The sequence below is a fragment of the Apaloderma vittatum genome, unplaced genomic scaffold (genome assembly GCF_000703405.1).
Source record: "Apaloderma vittatum isolate BGI_N311 unplaced genomic scaffold, ASM70340v1 scaffold17132, whole genome shotgun sequence".
NCBI classification, from domain to species: domain Eukaryota; kingdom Metazoa; phylum Chordata; class Aves; order Trogoniformes; family Trogonidae; genus Apaloderma; species Apaloderma vittatum.
The window spans coordinates 11792-27876 of record NW_009703278.1 but is presented as its reverse complement, the minus strand read 5'-3'; the positions used below and the strand labels follow the sequence as shown (position 1 = coordinate 27876).

Below are 16085 nucleotides of genomic sequence, written 5' to 3'. Positions count from 1 at the left end.
GAAACTGTCAATAAGGATGCACCCAAGATCTTAGTTACTCTAGTGTGAAACTGAGCTTTTTTGCAAGATGTTTAGTCTGTGAAGAGAAGGGCAGCAAACCAGCTCACAAATCAGTGTCTCTTCTGAGCTGCGACGTGTTGGAAGAGGGGAGGTTAGTCACTTTGAAACACTAAACAAATTATAGGAAAAGATGTATCTGTAGTCTGAGCTTTTCTACAAGAAAAAGACAAACTCCGTTAGCATTTTTTTTATAACCTGAGGGAGAACCAATGATCCAATTCACATTCTAATCTAGATTCCACATTCATTGCTGCATAGTGAAAACAAGAATATAAACCCAAGGCAGCCTTACCATAGTGCATGTCTCAACATGTGAGATCAAAACCATGCTGTCAAATTACATGTCTGTTCTTAGGTATTAAACACAGAAAAATGTAAAATCTGGAACACTTGATCTGGTTGTTTCCAAGACATATTTCCAAAGTGGGTTTATGCAAAAGGATGCAAATACATTTATAGGGTGAGAATTCATCTGGCACTATAGCTTCCTGTGGTACAGCCTTAGGTTCCTTTGATTGTAAGCGGAGGGAAACAGATAGTATTTAGTCTCCCTAACTCAAGGCCTCTGAAGTAGGCCAGGTGAATTACTCAACCGAAGTGCTTATTTCTATACTTCATGGTTTCCTGCATGTGGTCGGGTGAATCGTTCCTGAAATTTTCTGCATTGGGCAATTGACTGAACCAATATGTGGCACCTGGAATCTCTGCATCTGAAGCAGTGCAGCAGCATTAAGGTACTGAAGGACACAAATTAAAAGAAACTGTTTTCTAGAGGGATACGTGAATTTGATGACAACACAGATCTGGTAATGACTTACAGTTTCTTGACCATGTTTGGCTGAAGGAAGTCAGATGGCCATTGGTGAGCTTTTTCTCTTCATGACACATTTTTTGTTTATCATCTTGTGCAAGTGTCTTTGGTTCAGTAAACAACCCGACCTACTATTTAGTCCTCAGGTTCTGCTGAGTTAGATTAGAAAAAACAGTCTTCTAGGCAACTTCCTTCAGCTAGTCAGCTACTGGATTGAACCTGCAAATTTCAACATCCTACCTTAGAGAATGTCTTCATACACGTGTCAGAAAGACAGTACCTCCAGTAGTTCTTTCTTATTTTAGTTTAACCGCTGCCCTTTGAGTTTGAATTGCTGCATGGGGTGGAAGCTCACATTCACATTCTTGAGGGCACCACAAGACAAAGACCTTGTTCCAGTGCCTGATGCATGATGCAGAAGTCCTGGGTAATATTTGCTCATGGGAGACTTCTGCCTCACTCCTCTCTTCCTCACTAACATCTCATGTTGCTGGTGTGGTGGCAGCTGCTGTTGGCAAAGGGAGCTCATACTGGTGTGTCACCCACTGTGGAATTGCTGCTTTCTGGGGAATGGGGTGCCTGTGCTTTGCTAGCACCCATGAAATTGCTGTAAATAGTAAACAGGCTTTGAGGTAAAAGGAGAAACAGTTTACCCAAGTAAAGTGAAGAGTGTAAGAAATCAATTGCTATACTTAAAGGCAGATACAGAAAAGTGGAACAGTTACAGTCCTTGTTGTTACTGCTCATTCAGGTCTGGCTGCGGTGTAGTTTTTTTCCCTTTATGTTCTTTTCAGCTAGCAGGCTCAAGCCAGACTAACTCCCAGGGTGACTGATGGTTCCCTGGAGATGGGATCTGGTCCTTCAGCTCCACTATGTTTTTTGTTATGTCTTTTGTTTCTTTACCAAAATAGATTGTGATTTGGGATGAAGTCACCCATTCTGTCCTGCCTATTTCTGCTAAGCATAAATTCACCCTTCTGGCCTTCTGTATTTCTGGATAAATCTGGTTAAAAAGGCATCGGATTTTGTCTTTAGTCCTCTTGTTGCAAAGAAGGCCCTTGGACTATGTCTTTCAGTTCGGTGGATGTGGCTAGGTTCACACTTACTTCGCGTAATGTATTTGCACAGTGCAATCCCCAGCAGGCAGATAACAGAGGAAGAATTATGTTACCACTGGGCTTAAATGCATAAGCTGTGTCCAGCACAGAACTTCAAAAGTGCTTGCTGTATAAATGAGAGTGATGAATGTAAGTCATTGATAAAATCTAGTATGATGGAAGATAAAGTGGGGGATGATTTGTGTCTGAAGTAAATGGGCCATAAGCGTGGTTTGTTGGAATCAGGGAGGCATTTTCCTACCTGAATGCATGACGGCACGATGGTGCTCTCACACCAGGACAAATGGATATTAGAGGTGTCAACAATTCAGACTGAGGCATAGGAATAATGATAAACTACTAGAAATCCAGATACATGCCAGTGACAAAGTGCACGTACGTGAACCACATTGGACAGAGTCAGCACAGAACCTTCTTGCCTCAAGGCAAGGTCATAGAAATCGTGGTGGTGACAAGAGAAGGGAACGACCACCTGAGACCTCTGCTGTAGATGGTAGGAAACACCCACCCACGTGGGTGCTGGTTGTTCCCATGAGGGTAGGGTAGGGTGCACCTACCTTTAGAGATGCTGACTGTTCCCATGATGGTAGGACACACCCACCCACGTAGGTGCCGAGTGTTCCCCTGGCACACCTTCAGGGGAAGCAGTCCTAGGAGCCCTGGGCTGCTGAGTTCCTACTGTGAGTAACAGGAGTCAAGTTTTCCAAGCCTCTTTGATTTAGATCAGTTATTTTATTTTAAGGGATCAACACATCCAGTTGTCAAAGTTCCAACTGATTCAAGGTTATTCAAGCTGTTGTGCACAACTGCTAGCTGTGAGTTGCTTGTTGCTGCAGAAGGGTTGTGTTTGTACTTGTTACTGCTTTTACTTACCAGTTAAGCTTTTTCACCAGCAGACGGGACACAGTCTAATGATTTCATAATGTCTAAGAAAAAGAAACTGTGAAGCCTTTACTCTTGAGGAACTGAAATTTCAGTAACTAGGACCTAAAATTTTACTGTCTTAATGTCTTTTATGTTCAGTAGTTGTAAATGTGCAAAAGACAACTGATTGGTCTGTACAGTGCTTAAAAAGGGTGTGAGAAAAAGGTTGTGGGGATCTGGGAGGGTGGTGAGCTGAGTGAACACGGTGTTTCTCTGCACAGCGCTTTTGTTAGTAATCTGTGCAACTGTGTCAGAATTCTTTAAACCAGTCAGGTCTGTCAAATAGAAATATCAGGAAGGAAACAGATGTGCAGAGCTCACGTGGCTGTTCTCCTCGGGAAGGCAGGAAGATGCTGAGATGACATATTTGTCAGCTAGTCTGCAGATGCATTTTTATGTCAATTAATTGAAGATACATTGGGAAAGATTCTTCCCTCTGCATAGCCTCAGAAACCTATCCTGAAATAATCCCTACATTTGAAGAAAGGGAAATGAACTGATACTGTCACTGTAGTGCTGTGAGTAAGTTTAAGTTCTTGTGTATTGGCAAGAATTTGTCTAAAATTTCATTATTAGCAGTGCTGGCAAATGCTAGATAACTTTGCTTGCATGCTGTCTGTGTTTATGCTGACTGGAAGCTATGGGAAGTACACGAATAGTCTTTCACTAGCAAAGATTCACTGTTGCCCATTACTTAAAATTTTTTATCTTATGTTTGTTGCTTTTGTTCTTAAACAATTGTTTCTGTATATTCAGTTTTAGTTTAGGAGCTTACTGTAGGACCTTCAACTGTGTTTAAAGACACACTTCATAAGAGTCTCTTGATGACTTGTTCAGTGAGTTGAATATATTTTTACTGAGAGACTTTTGGAGCTAGGCATTTTCAGGAGTTTCCTGAAGGATAATTTTGTATCCTGAAATACAGATAACTAGTCAGATAATTATATTGCAGTAAAGCCTTCTATTAATAGCTATTCTTGCTGAAATATTTACATGTACTTCTAGAATTCACAGAGCCTTTTGTCAATTCTTTGTATTTCTGCAGCTTTCAGGGCACAAGAAAATTGCCCTTTGTTTCCCAATTAAATTTTTTTGTTTGTTTTAAATTCTAAATGTATGCTGTGGTACCCTTACGGCACTGTTCTGTAGTTAATTGCTATCTATGTATCGCCCTGGAACTCTGATTTCTGTGGTAATGATAAAAAATGCATGCTTTGCGGAGCTTAAGTATGAAGAAATATATTTTTTTTATTTTGCTGAAAGATGCATAGATTTAACACTTTTTAATGACAGGGCTAGCAGTTTTGGTCCTTGCAGTTCTATTTTCCTGTTCATTTACAAGCCAGGAATATGTACAAAGCTGTAAGCTGTCTATTTGAAGAAACGGAATTTTTAAAGAGAGGCTTGAATGGCTGTCAGAAATAAGAACTGAGGGTATGCAGAAAACCATACCCTTTTCGCTTCTGCTGCTGCTAGTTGATACTGCATCCTCGGGTAGGTGACTTCACCTAACTCTTAAATTACAAAGTTGAAGTTGTGGTGGCACTAGGTACCTCCCAAGAGATCTGGGTCTGAGTGCTGTCGTTTGGGAGCTAATGACAGCAGTCTCTCACGGTTCCTGTTGTTCAGTTTGTATTACCTGGAGATGGAAATCAAATGAATCAAGGCAAGAGATAAATGGAAGAAAAATTATGCTGAAGCCCTATGGCTTTCTGCCGTGGTCTAAGTTTAGTTAACTGCAGTTTTTTGTGGCAATGCACCATTCAAAGAGTTGGTACTGTTTTAACAATTTCTGCAATCACTGCAGCTGTCTACTCAAGGAGATGCCAGCCAAGTGATTGGACCGCTGACAGAAGGACAAAGGAGGAACATGGCTGTAGTTAATTCGCTGTATAAACTGCACCAGTCAGTTCTGAAGGTAGGCTTCCTTTGGTATGTCTCTTCTTGCCATAGCGTGAACTTCTTTGCTCTGCTGGATGCGTATTCTCCCATCAGCTGATGAGAGCTCTGACAAATACAGTCCAATTTTGGGTTAAGGGCTGCACCTTGCTGTGCATTTCTACAACTCTTTGAGACTTTGTTGGCCCTTGAAAGCACAGCTATGTGACAAACTGTCCATATTAGAAGTGGAAGATGTGTTTATAGAGCATAATCACATCTCACAGCCGATGTTTTGTGAAGCTAAATAACTGAACTCTTTATCAAGTAAGCCTTGTCTTTGTACTGGCCAGCCTGATAGCCTTTGTCTGCATCTGCCCCAGCTTATCTTTCTCAGAAGACCCTCACTGCTTTCCCATGATTATGGCCAAACTGAAAAGTGAAAGGAAAGGGTGAAATCAAGAAAAGCAGCACCTCACAAATATCTCCATGCATTGTTGCTGTGGCCAAAGTCTGGCCTAGAAATGTTTTCAGGACTAAGCACAGTTATGAATAATTCTGATTTACTGGCTTAGCGATGCCAATGGTTACACAGTCTCTGTAAATTAAAACAAACAGATATAGTGGTAGTTGTAGTTATTTGTTTTTAAATCCTAGCCTGATTAGAAAAAAGACCATGAGTACTCCTGACTGTGGATATGTTTAAAGAATGTCAAAAAATGCTAAAAAGCTTACAAAATTTGCTTGGATTTTACAAACAGATGGTAGATCAACTTTTAAGTCTGCTTTCTCTGATGTATTTAGTAATGAACCTCATGTGCCTTAGTGTTGGAGGGAGATCTGATATGAATCAGTCTTTGAGTTCAGTACTTAGCTGGCTTAAAAATACTATTGTGTAGCGTGTTCATAGCTGTAAGGAAATTGGTAGAATATTCCTTTGGTTCATTCCTTGACTTTCAATTCTAATATTGTCGTAGCTGCACATAAATAGCTATTTAACATGTAGTACTATAATAGTCAAAATACTGAGAAAGAGCAACCATTCTTTCAAATATTTGCCATAGAGTTGCTGGAATAGTTCTCCATAAATTCTATACTTAGTAGTGGGAGAACACACCACTTATTTTTATTCTGGTTCTGTTAACCCTTCAGCTAAATTGCAGTTGAACACAGTTGAATAATTTCTTTGCCAAGGCAGAAGCAGAGTCCATAGGAAATCTGAGAGCCAAGGACTGATCCTGGTGCATTGAAAATTCTGTCTGTGTAAAACATATTTGATAATTATATATACCTATGTAAACCACTCATTACTAAGGGTAACTCAGTATGCTTTTAAATGAAATTAAATATTATGGATTCTAATAATTTGTTGAATGTTGCCTGTTAACAATTACTTTAAATTTTTTAGGTCATTACCAATCAGAGCTCATTTCCAGCAGCCGCTGAGCAAACAGTCACAACTGCCTTAAAGGTAATTGAATGTCCATATGCTGCAGGGATAGGGCTGAGCTTTGCTCTGCCTGTTACACTTAAAACAGGCACTTATTTTCCCAGGTATTATTTTGTGTCAGTATATGTTAGTCAAAGGCGTGCAAGTATTCTGGAATTTATATTTTGTGTATCTGCAGCTAAATATATGTTGCATTTGCCAAATCACTGCTTGAGCAGTGTTTGTATTCAAGAATATTCTCACAATGGTCGGAACCCAGATGTCATCTGACAGTGAAAATAAATGTCTTTCTCTGCAGCATTCACACAGCTGTAACTGGAGCCGTCATCATCTCCTTACCCCTCCATCCCCCCAACACACACATAAAATTATGATATTTTTATGCTACCTGGAGCTTTTCTGGGAGGCGATGTGGATGGCCGTGCAGGGCTCTGCGGATGACAGCTCTCCACATCGTCCTGCTGGGCGCTGTGCGGGGAGGGGTTGTGTGCGAAGGAGCGGAGGGTGGTTTGTTTGTCTGGTGGAATGAGCAGCTGAACAAAGGGTAGGCACCAGAACGTGGACATTCATGAACCTTTTTTCAGATTGTTGTGCACCTCTTTGAGGAAAGGCATTACAGGGTAAACAGCTGTATTTCTGTATTTTGCTGGTAAGAATTGATTGAAGAGAAGTGTTCACTTAGGCTTTCTTCCTTCTGCTTAGCAGTTTCTAATGCAGAATAATAAAAAGCTCTGTTGAAACGAACTGTTTGTCAAGGTATATTTGAGGTGTCAAAATGCAAATGCTTCTATTTTCTGTTTCCTTACGTGTGCCTTTTATCTTATTCTATTTTAGGCAGTCCATGATCTAATGGGTAGTGCTGTTCAACCGTTACTGAACTCTGTAGAAGATTCAGTAGAAGCTATTATCATCACTATGCACCAGGAAGATTTTTCTGGGTAACTAGAGATATTTTTAAAATTTACCATTGCTTTAGTAAGATGCCCTGCATATACATAACAGATTGTTATTGCCACAACACCTTTGGAGCAAGAGTGCTTATTTGTTGAAGGGAAGACGATGCTTTATGGTCAGTGAACACAGGAAGCAGAATTACACTTATCTGTTGAAACAAATTAATCAGGTAGCAGCTGTCTTTTTCCTCCCCCCTTTTTTTTTCGCGTATCTGTTGAGTAAAATTCATTTTAAATATAAAAATAAAGCCAAGCGGAGGCGATTTTTGTGCTTAAAAAACCCTTCTGCTTTCAAAACTTGTATTTTTGTGGTCAGTCTTCAGAACTGTCAATATTCTCATTTCTCAAAATAAAGTATATAACCTGATTCGAAACTGCACAGAATTTTTTTTTAAATATTATTCAATCTGAAATGATTCAAAAAATCTTTTTTATTGAAAGCTCAGATTTGGTGTCTTACACTATTTCCCATAACATTTTAATTAAAATTTCTGGTATTTTTAATCTGCAAAGATCTTCAGTCTTATCTATAATTGAGCCTTCCTTCCTAAGTGTTATTTTCGTTGTTATCTCTGTTCTGACATTGCTTATATCATCATCAGATGGCCTTTTTTTCTGCCTTGGAAATTCACTGAAATCAGTATATTTTCAGAGGTGTTTTAACTTTTCCTTTTGACTTTTTTTTAAAAAACAATATTTTACCCTCCCCATCTTTCTTTTGCTGTCACTAGCAAAACACCTCTCAATGTGAATAAGCTGATTCTAGCCAAAGGCTCAATTTTGTTAGATAGATTCATGAGTTTGGAAGAGCTTTATTGCCTGTGATTCAAAGAAGGAGAAAGATGATTGATTTCTGTGTCCTGTAGCTTCTGTGCTGCTTCAGTGATAATTAGATTAGCTTTATAATCCTGTGTTTGGAGGAATCTAGGAAACTAATTCTGTAAAGAGAATACGTTTGGCATAGGCTAAACTAGTAACCCTGTGACATGTGTTTGAGTTTTCCAATCCATGATTAGAGTTTCAGACCAATAACTGGGGCATTTATGTTTAGGAGCTGGATTTGACATTTAGGATCCGAACTGGTGGAGGCTCTGCAAGTTGGGGAGTGGGGTAATTTCCTTTATCTTGTTAGGATGGGAATAGCTGATAAAGAGATACTTTTGACTGTAGTTTCAGAGGGAGCTACACGCTCTTTATTCTGAGTAGAAATGAGACTCTACAATTCATGCCATGGCTTTGTGGGTTAGGAAAAAAATTAAATAGTCTTCAGTTCTGTTTTAAAGATGGATTTAACTGTCCCCATTTCTTTTTTCCTTTCTTTTTTTTTAGATCATTATCCAGCTCAGGAAAACCAGATGTCCCTTGTTCTCTGTACATGAAAGAACTACAGGGTTTTATAGCGAGAGTCATGAGCGACTACTTCAGACATTTTGAGTGTTCTGATTTTGTCTTTGATAACACTGAAGCCATGGCTCAAAGAGCAATTGAACTTTTCATTCGCAATGCCAGTCTAATAAGGCCCCTCGGTGAAGGTGGGAAGATGCGGCTTGCAGCGGATTTTGCACAGGTACCTTAATACTGATTTCCACTTTTTACTGTTACTTCACTGTGCTCATTGAAAAGTATCAATACTTTTGTCCTCAGCAGAGTATAAACAGGCAGTTGTAGAGATCGTCCTGTTCCAGTTCTAAACATCCTCTTTGGTGAGATACTGTATCCTGAGAAATGCATCCACTAAGTAGTTGAAGATCCCGCATCACCATAAGGCACATGCACGGAGGTCTGAAAGTTTCCTGTCAAGTGACTGTTGTGTTTAAATTCGGCTGCATCTCGACGTTTCATCTCACTTGTCTGACCTCATCAGTACATCCCTCATGTGCCACCATTCATTCACTTCATTCTTTCTCTCTCTTGTAATGGAATGATGTGTCACTTTCTTAATCGCTTTATATGTCACAGTTCCCACAGGGGTTAATCGCTAACTCAGCTGCCTTGTGGTGCAGGAGACAAGCTAAAGAAATACCAGTATCCTGTGGAAGAGTTGCCCTTTCTTCATGACCTCCTTAGTTTTTCTGCCTCTCAGCTTTACCTGAACTTAAAACCGCAAAACGAATTGCCAATATAACATCCACTATCTGTCTGCATTATCTACTATATTCAAACTTAGTTCGTTGATAGTAACACTGTGTGATTAACTTGCCAAAGAATACAGGCATCCACTAGATTGACCTGAGGGTGCTGGTTATTATTACCCAAGTGAAAAAGGGAATTAGCACCAGCTGTCTGCCTACCGAGTGCTGCTTTGGGCTGATAGGTAGCTGAGGTAGGAGAGGAAGACAGGGAGGGAGGAATCACTGCTCCTGCTCCGGCAGCTTTATATCCTTGGCCTGTGAGTTACACACTCCTGAGTGAAGTTTTTTAATTCATTACTCAAAAGGAGTTAATCAGCCTTTAACCACAATGTTAAGGGGAAGTTTTCAATTGCTTTCAGTGACAATATTCTGTTCCCTTCTCTATTTTGAAGATGATGGCATAAAATTAGGAGAAGAAGAGGAGGATGTTTGACTCTTCTCTTGGAAGGAATGTAGATAATTTTTTTAATTTATGCTGTAGTACTGTCATGGTTTAACCCCAGCTGGCAACTAAGCACCACACAGCTACTCGCTCACTCCCCCACAGGAGGATGAGGGAGAGAAAGGAGGGGAAAAAAAAAAAAGAGTAAAACTTGTGGGTTGAGATAATGACAGGTTAATAGGACAGAAAAGGAAGGGGAAAAAACAATAAAGAAACATACGAAACAAGTGATGCACAGTGCACTTGTTCACCAGTCGCTCACCAGTGCTCAGTCAGTTCTGAGCAACCACCGGCCAGCTTTCCCCCCAGTTTATATACTGGGCATGACATCATATGGTATGGAATATACCTTTGGCCAGTTTGGGTCAGCTGTCCTGGCTGTATCTCTTCACAATTTCTTGTGACCCTCCAGCCTTGCAGGGCACGAGAAGCTGAAAAGTCCTTGACTTAGTATGAACACTGTTTAGCAACAACTAAAAATATCAGGGTGTTATCAATACTATTCTCATACTAAATCCAAAACACAACACTATACCAGATACTAGGAAGAAAATTAACTCTATGCCAGCCAAAACCAGGACAAGTACTAAAGTTATAAATTTGGGAAATATCTTTGCCTAATTCTGCAGTAAAGAGCATCTGATTTAAGCATCTATTATAGTAATACTAAAAATATCATTAATTTATCTTTTTTTAAACTTATTTTTCTTATTCTGACATGGGCTGCCTTTTAAGTGAAAAATGAAGGTATGTTTTCATCTGAGTGTAGGGAGATTAACATGTTCTTCGCCACTGTGCTAAGTCCTGAACAAACAACTGTATGAAGATAAATGTTCTGATTTCTCTTCTTTTGTACTGTGGAAGAAAAAAACCATGCATTTCTCTGCTTCCATGCTCCCGTTCCCGTGGCACATGGATTTGCCAAGGAAAAGACTTGATTCTTCCAAAGAGAAGGGGAGGTTGTTGCTGCTTTGGCCTGAGGAGAGCAGGGAGCAGGTATTTAGCCAGACTGTTGGCTTGACAGGAAGGATAAATTTTTCCAAATGGCCATAAATGCTGTGTGCAGGGGTTTTTTTCAGTCCCAGAAAGGCACTGCATGGTTGGAGTAAAGCCAGACCCTAAGGAAAGGAGCTGCCTGGAAAGACACTGTGTGTAGGAGGAGGTTTGTTTATAAACTCTTTTCACTTGTACTCTGTCTTGTAGAGTCATTTTGAATTTTCTGTACTCAGAAAGGGTTACATGTTCCTGCTTAAAACTGGCTTTTGAGATCTAAAATCAGTTTTGGAGTTACTTGAAAGCATAAGACCTGGGCAGAAATCTGTCCAGAAGCTTTATCTGAGGTTAATTTGAGGTCCCATTATAAACATGCATGTGGTAAATCAAATAATCTTAGAGTGCATCAGCTTTTTGGTGTCTCATGTGCTTGTGCACATTTCTCTCAGGGAACTCAGAGTTACAGCTGCCTTACACTCATCAGAACAGCTTTGGCAGAAAGTCAGATTTGAACGTTTTTGCACTGGAAACGTGTTGCCTCAAAACAACAGTTGTCTACCCAGGAGGGGGAAAATTGAGGCTTCAAGTTCTCTTCATTCAGAACTGGCTTCAGTGAGGTGCACAACAGCCAATTTTCTTGAGTAAGGCTGAGCTACTTAATGCGCTGAGGAACTATTGCTGTAATTCTGTCGACTGCCTTATCCTGTTTCCAGTGTTACACATTTTGCTGTCTTGTGCATCGCATATATTTCAGCAGTAAGACTAGGTGTGTGCAGCTGTAAACCGAGGTAGGATAGGTTTGACATATGCCTGAATATCATTAATATGATTTCATGAAAATCAGTGCTTACAAGAATACAGAAGCTTTTGAAGCCCTAAAAAACATCTGTAGTGCTGCAAGGTTATTATCCCATGCTGTGCCGATTCTTTGGGACTCTCATCTGAAATATTTCCAGTCTAGGCGTCTTTTCATGCTCTCAGTTTTTATGCAGGCAATTGCACAAGATTACTTTTCAGCTCACTCCTATAAATTCCTGGATCAGTTTATTTTCATTTGGTTTTGTATTTTTAAAGTGACTGTAATTCAGTATTCATGTATGTACTACCAAATTTCACCTTCAAATTCAGTACTAGTCACACTGGAAAAAAATGTTCTCCTGGAGGTAAACAAGCCAGCAAGCCCTGATGGTTTTTCAACGTTTATGTTTCTGGGGAGCACTAGTTCTTCTCCAGAGGACCTTTTAACTTGCTTGGTATTCAGAGTTGTTACAACACTTACACTTAGGCATATCTTGGGATTGGTGGCTTGTAGTGCAGGCCTTCCTAAAACCTGATGGAAGTGCTGGACCGTGCAGCAAAGAATGAAATAGAAGGACAATCAGTTGAGAAATTTATTTAGAAGAAATGAGATATCTACAGTAATATTTAGCATGGAAATTAGTAGTCTGCTACGTAAAAGCTGATATGAGAAAATAGCTGTTTATTGATAGCAAATACAGATCACAACTACATTGGAATAAAATCGTCTAGAAATTGTAAAGACTAAGTAATCTTCATGCTTCATGGCACAAAGGCATGATATGGTTTCCCAATTTTTCATAGTATAGGTGTGAGTTTGGAGTGACGTATAAGGCAGGAGCCACTTTCTGTGCCGAGAACACCGCTTCATGTCACGACTGATTATTTTAAGCCTTGCAAGTGAACTATTTTTATTGGTCCTGCTTGAGTTAATATTTTTCTGTGTATACCTTCATGTATTTCTTCTCTAGGTGTGATTCATAGTTGGATTTTGTGGCATTGTTCAGTACTCTGTTTGATGGGGTGTAGTTAACACTGCCACCAACTCTTCTTTGTCAATAAATTACAGCAAAATGCTTTTGTTTTATTGAATTTTCCTAGAAAAATGTTTACTGTGAAAGCTGATGATGCTAAATTCTAGTGCAGAAGAAATGTCTCTATCTGCTTGTTAGCCTCTGGTCAGAATCTGTTTTCCTGATTCAATATTTAGCACCTAGGCTTTTAAAAAGTTAAAATCCTTGATCAAACATAGTGATACAATTGTAAAATTGGGTTTTATATTTTTTCCTAAAAAAAAATCCTTTCTAGTTTCTTACAGAAAAGAGAGAGAAACAGGATTCTCTAATCACAGTTGTAGTCATAAGGACAGAAACTACTAAAGCTAAAATGCCTTTAATGTTTAATGTTAGCCATCTTACTGGAAGGAGGAAATTATTTTCTGATGTGTGTTATTTTGTAAGTATTACAGCTGAAGAATTTACTTAAAGATCAACCGTTTTGGAATTTCTGCATGGGGGAGAAATCAAATTCTCCATCCCTTCCAGGCCAGCCCCTTTCATATAATAGTTCATAGCTCTTCTGCTCCCTTGCTTGTTAAAGCATTCTCTCCTGGTGAATGACTACAAAAAAAGCATTTTGAGTTAACATTTAAAAACTTGGAATTCACCTTGGCCAGGAGAAAATATAATTGCTAAAAATTTAATGTTAAGATTTTCCAGCTGAAAAAACAGCTGTTTAGTAATGAGAGATCTTGAAAATACCACAACAGGCACAAAACAATAACTTCGCTATGGGGTTTTTCAAAGCGCTCTTCTATATATATGCATTATCTGTATCTAGAATACATATTGGCTTCACCCTTGGGTTGCTGAACATAATCTAATTAGGGAAGCCAACCATGTGATGTATTTTTTACAATCTGGCTAGCCAGTGAATAGTTCAACAGATAATTGACCACCTAGCCATGGGCTATGGCAGGGTCGTATGGGAAGAAAAGATAATACAGCCTGTTTGGTCTGAGAGAGCAAGGATCATTGAGAAAAAGTGTATGCAGGGCAGGAGTCTGCCGCTGTGTTCTGTAAAGCATGGTGAAATAAAGTGTAAAACCTGGAAAAGCAATGAGTTTTGAACAAAGTTTAACGAAATGAGGCGGAGTCATGAGGCCACCTTCTCTTCTAGCTGCCCCTTCCTTTTCAGCACACACGTGCACTTCCCACCGCCTCCCTGGGATCCTGTGTTAATGATTACCTCACATTAGTAGATCAGGCCTCTGTGGTGGCAAATTACTGCTTGGCCACCTGATGTATCACTGAATTTAACCTGGATATATGAGTTTTCAAATTTGCTGTTCTGAGAGAGCAATTTGGAGGAGAAACAAAAACTACTACTTACCCTTTAATATGTGAAGTCCGCGGGACATGGCCAGACAAAAGGCCTTGCACACATGATAGAAGTACTGGCCTGCAGACAGCCAAAACATCACCCGACTGGTAAAAGCTCACCAAAACGCTTTGGAAACTATAACTGTATATCATAACTCTAACTGTATATCATAGCAAAAGCTGCTACAGTATAAACATGCTGCATGAGTCAAAAGTTGATGCAGCTTCAGGTGATGACAGGTAGCAAAGCCAAGAAGTGATGTACACTCAATCCTCTGCCCGATTCCAGCACCTTAAAAACAGCAGCTGTTCCATCTGAATGATTCCTCCCCAGCACTCACTCCCGGGCCAGTGATGCCGGCTGGCATGATGCTCAGTGGAGACACAAAACCCTGCTCAGTGGGCCTGCAGGAATGAATGTAACAGCAGAAAGATGCTTCAGCACCTCACTGCATCACTGGGCTTGAGCAAATAGCTAAAAGTCAAGAGAAGAAAACAATCTTTGTTATTGTGCAAAGTGTAGTTTTTATTGGAGCGATTACATTATAACACATAGCAGACAAGTGTTGTAAATTTAAAAAAAAAAGATTTCTGTGGTTTATGTACATTTTTACCATATTAGTTTTCACTCATTCCCACTCTTCATGAGTCAATTTGAGATGGTATAGTGTGCTGCAAAGCTTAAAAACAATTTTTTCTTTGGCAACTAGTACTTCACGAATCTACCATCTGCTGCCATTAAATTTATCGAGTTCTTGCAATACTAATAATCTCCTACAGTGAATAAAGGTTGAAGATGAAGTAATATAATTTTCCAAAGTAAATTTTATTCTTTAGTACTTAGGACTGAGAATATTGATTTATGGAGACTGCCAAGCGTGTTCAAGAGAAATCATTTAAATTTGTTTAAATAAAGAATTGTTTAAGCTGTAGAAAGTTTCACTTACGTCTCATTACATCATATTGTGTTTCAGGAGTGAAACAAACATTTAAAACTTATTAAGCAATATCATATTTTGCTATGATGGGATTTCTTTCCCCTCATGAGTACAGTTTGATCCATGCATCTCTTTTTTCACAAGTCAGACTGGCAGTTTGATGCCTGTTATCAAATTCTCTAAAGCACCTAAAAGAATTATCTTATCCCTGGTTCTTCACAGTTACAAGCCCACAGCTCCCACCAGAGCTGGGACACCAGCTCGTGCAGAATATCAGATACAGCCCCTAGCCAATACTAATGCCTGAGAAGCAGCTCTGGAGAAATGAGAGTCTTGCTCTCATTTGTTTTTCGGGGTCTGTAGGGCTCTTGTATCGTGATGCAGCAAAGCCTCCTTAATTAGCTCCTCTTTTTTGGCTACTTGCTCCTGATCCTCTGCGGCAGACTGTCCTCTTGGCTCCCACATGTGCTCAGAAGTGTCCCCAGGGCATCTCGGGGAACAACGTGCTGAACTTGCTTGAAGCTTCATCAACTGCAGTTTGGAGCTGGAGCACCTCCCTGCAGAAATCCCCCAGGGAGAACCTGCCTGTCCTGGGAAGGTGCGTTCGACATCGCTCCCTTGTGCCGGCATGTTCAGCAGAGGACACAGAGGTGACGGCTTCTCCTCAAACGTGGGAACGTTGGCTTCCCTTCGGTGTGCCTTTCGTACTCTGTGGTGGATTGCAGTACTTGCTGAGGGACTGCAGAGATGGGTTGTTCATGCTCTTCGGCCCAAGGAGTATTCCTAGCACCTGTGTGTGGGAGAGGTGACTGAACCCTCAGGCTGGGAGGGTGATGGAGGGACAGGGCATGGAGTAGAAATTTTGGGGGCCAGAAGGGCAGCAGGCAGGAGGCAGCCAGGCTGTCAACCCAAGCTGGAGCATTCAGCTGAAAGCAGAAGACAAAACCTCCTTATTTCCACTTCCCCGGTTATTATTCTCTTTCTGCTTCTGCGAGTTTCTGCTTAATATAAAATGCAGATTTCAAGCAGCCTGGAAGGGCTTTATATGAGGCATATACTCCAAGGTTCTTCCAAGGCTGGGGGGTGGTTTTGCACAGCTAGCTCTGTGGGGCCTTCCCCACTGCATTTTGGAGGTGCCCTCCTCTCTTTGTCCGTAGAGGAAGCCTAGGTGCCTGGGTCAGGCCCTCTGGGTTTCCCAGCTTTGACT

At 40.3% G+C, this 16085-nt stretch overlaps 1 protein-coding gene across 1 annotated transcript in view; it reads left to right on the top strand.

Moving 5' to 3' along the window:
* LOC104270272 (conserved oligomeric Golgi complex subunit 5-like) overlaps positions 1-16085 on the top strand; it is a 46326-nt gene that overhangs the window by 27128 nt on the left and 3113 nt on the right. Inside the window, exons 7-10 of the mRNA XM_009864584.1 lie at positions 4721-4831; positions 6200-6262; positions 7076-7179; positions 8524-8761. Of these exons, the coding sequence (XP_009862886.1) occupies positions 4721-4831; positions 6200-6262; positions 7076-7179; positions 8524-8761 (516 nt within the window). The remainder of the gene's footprint in view (positions 1-4720; positions 4832-6199; positions 6263-7075; positions 7180-8523; positions 8762-16085) is intronic.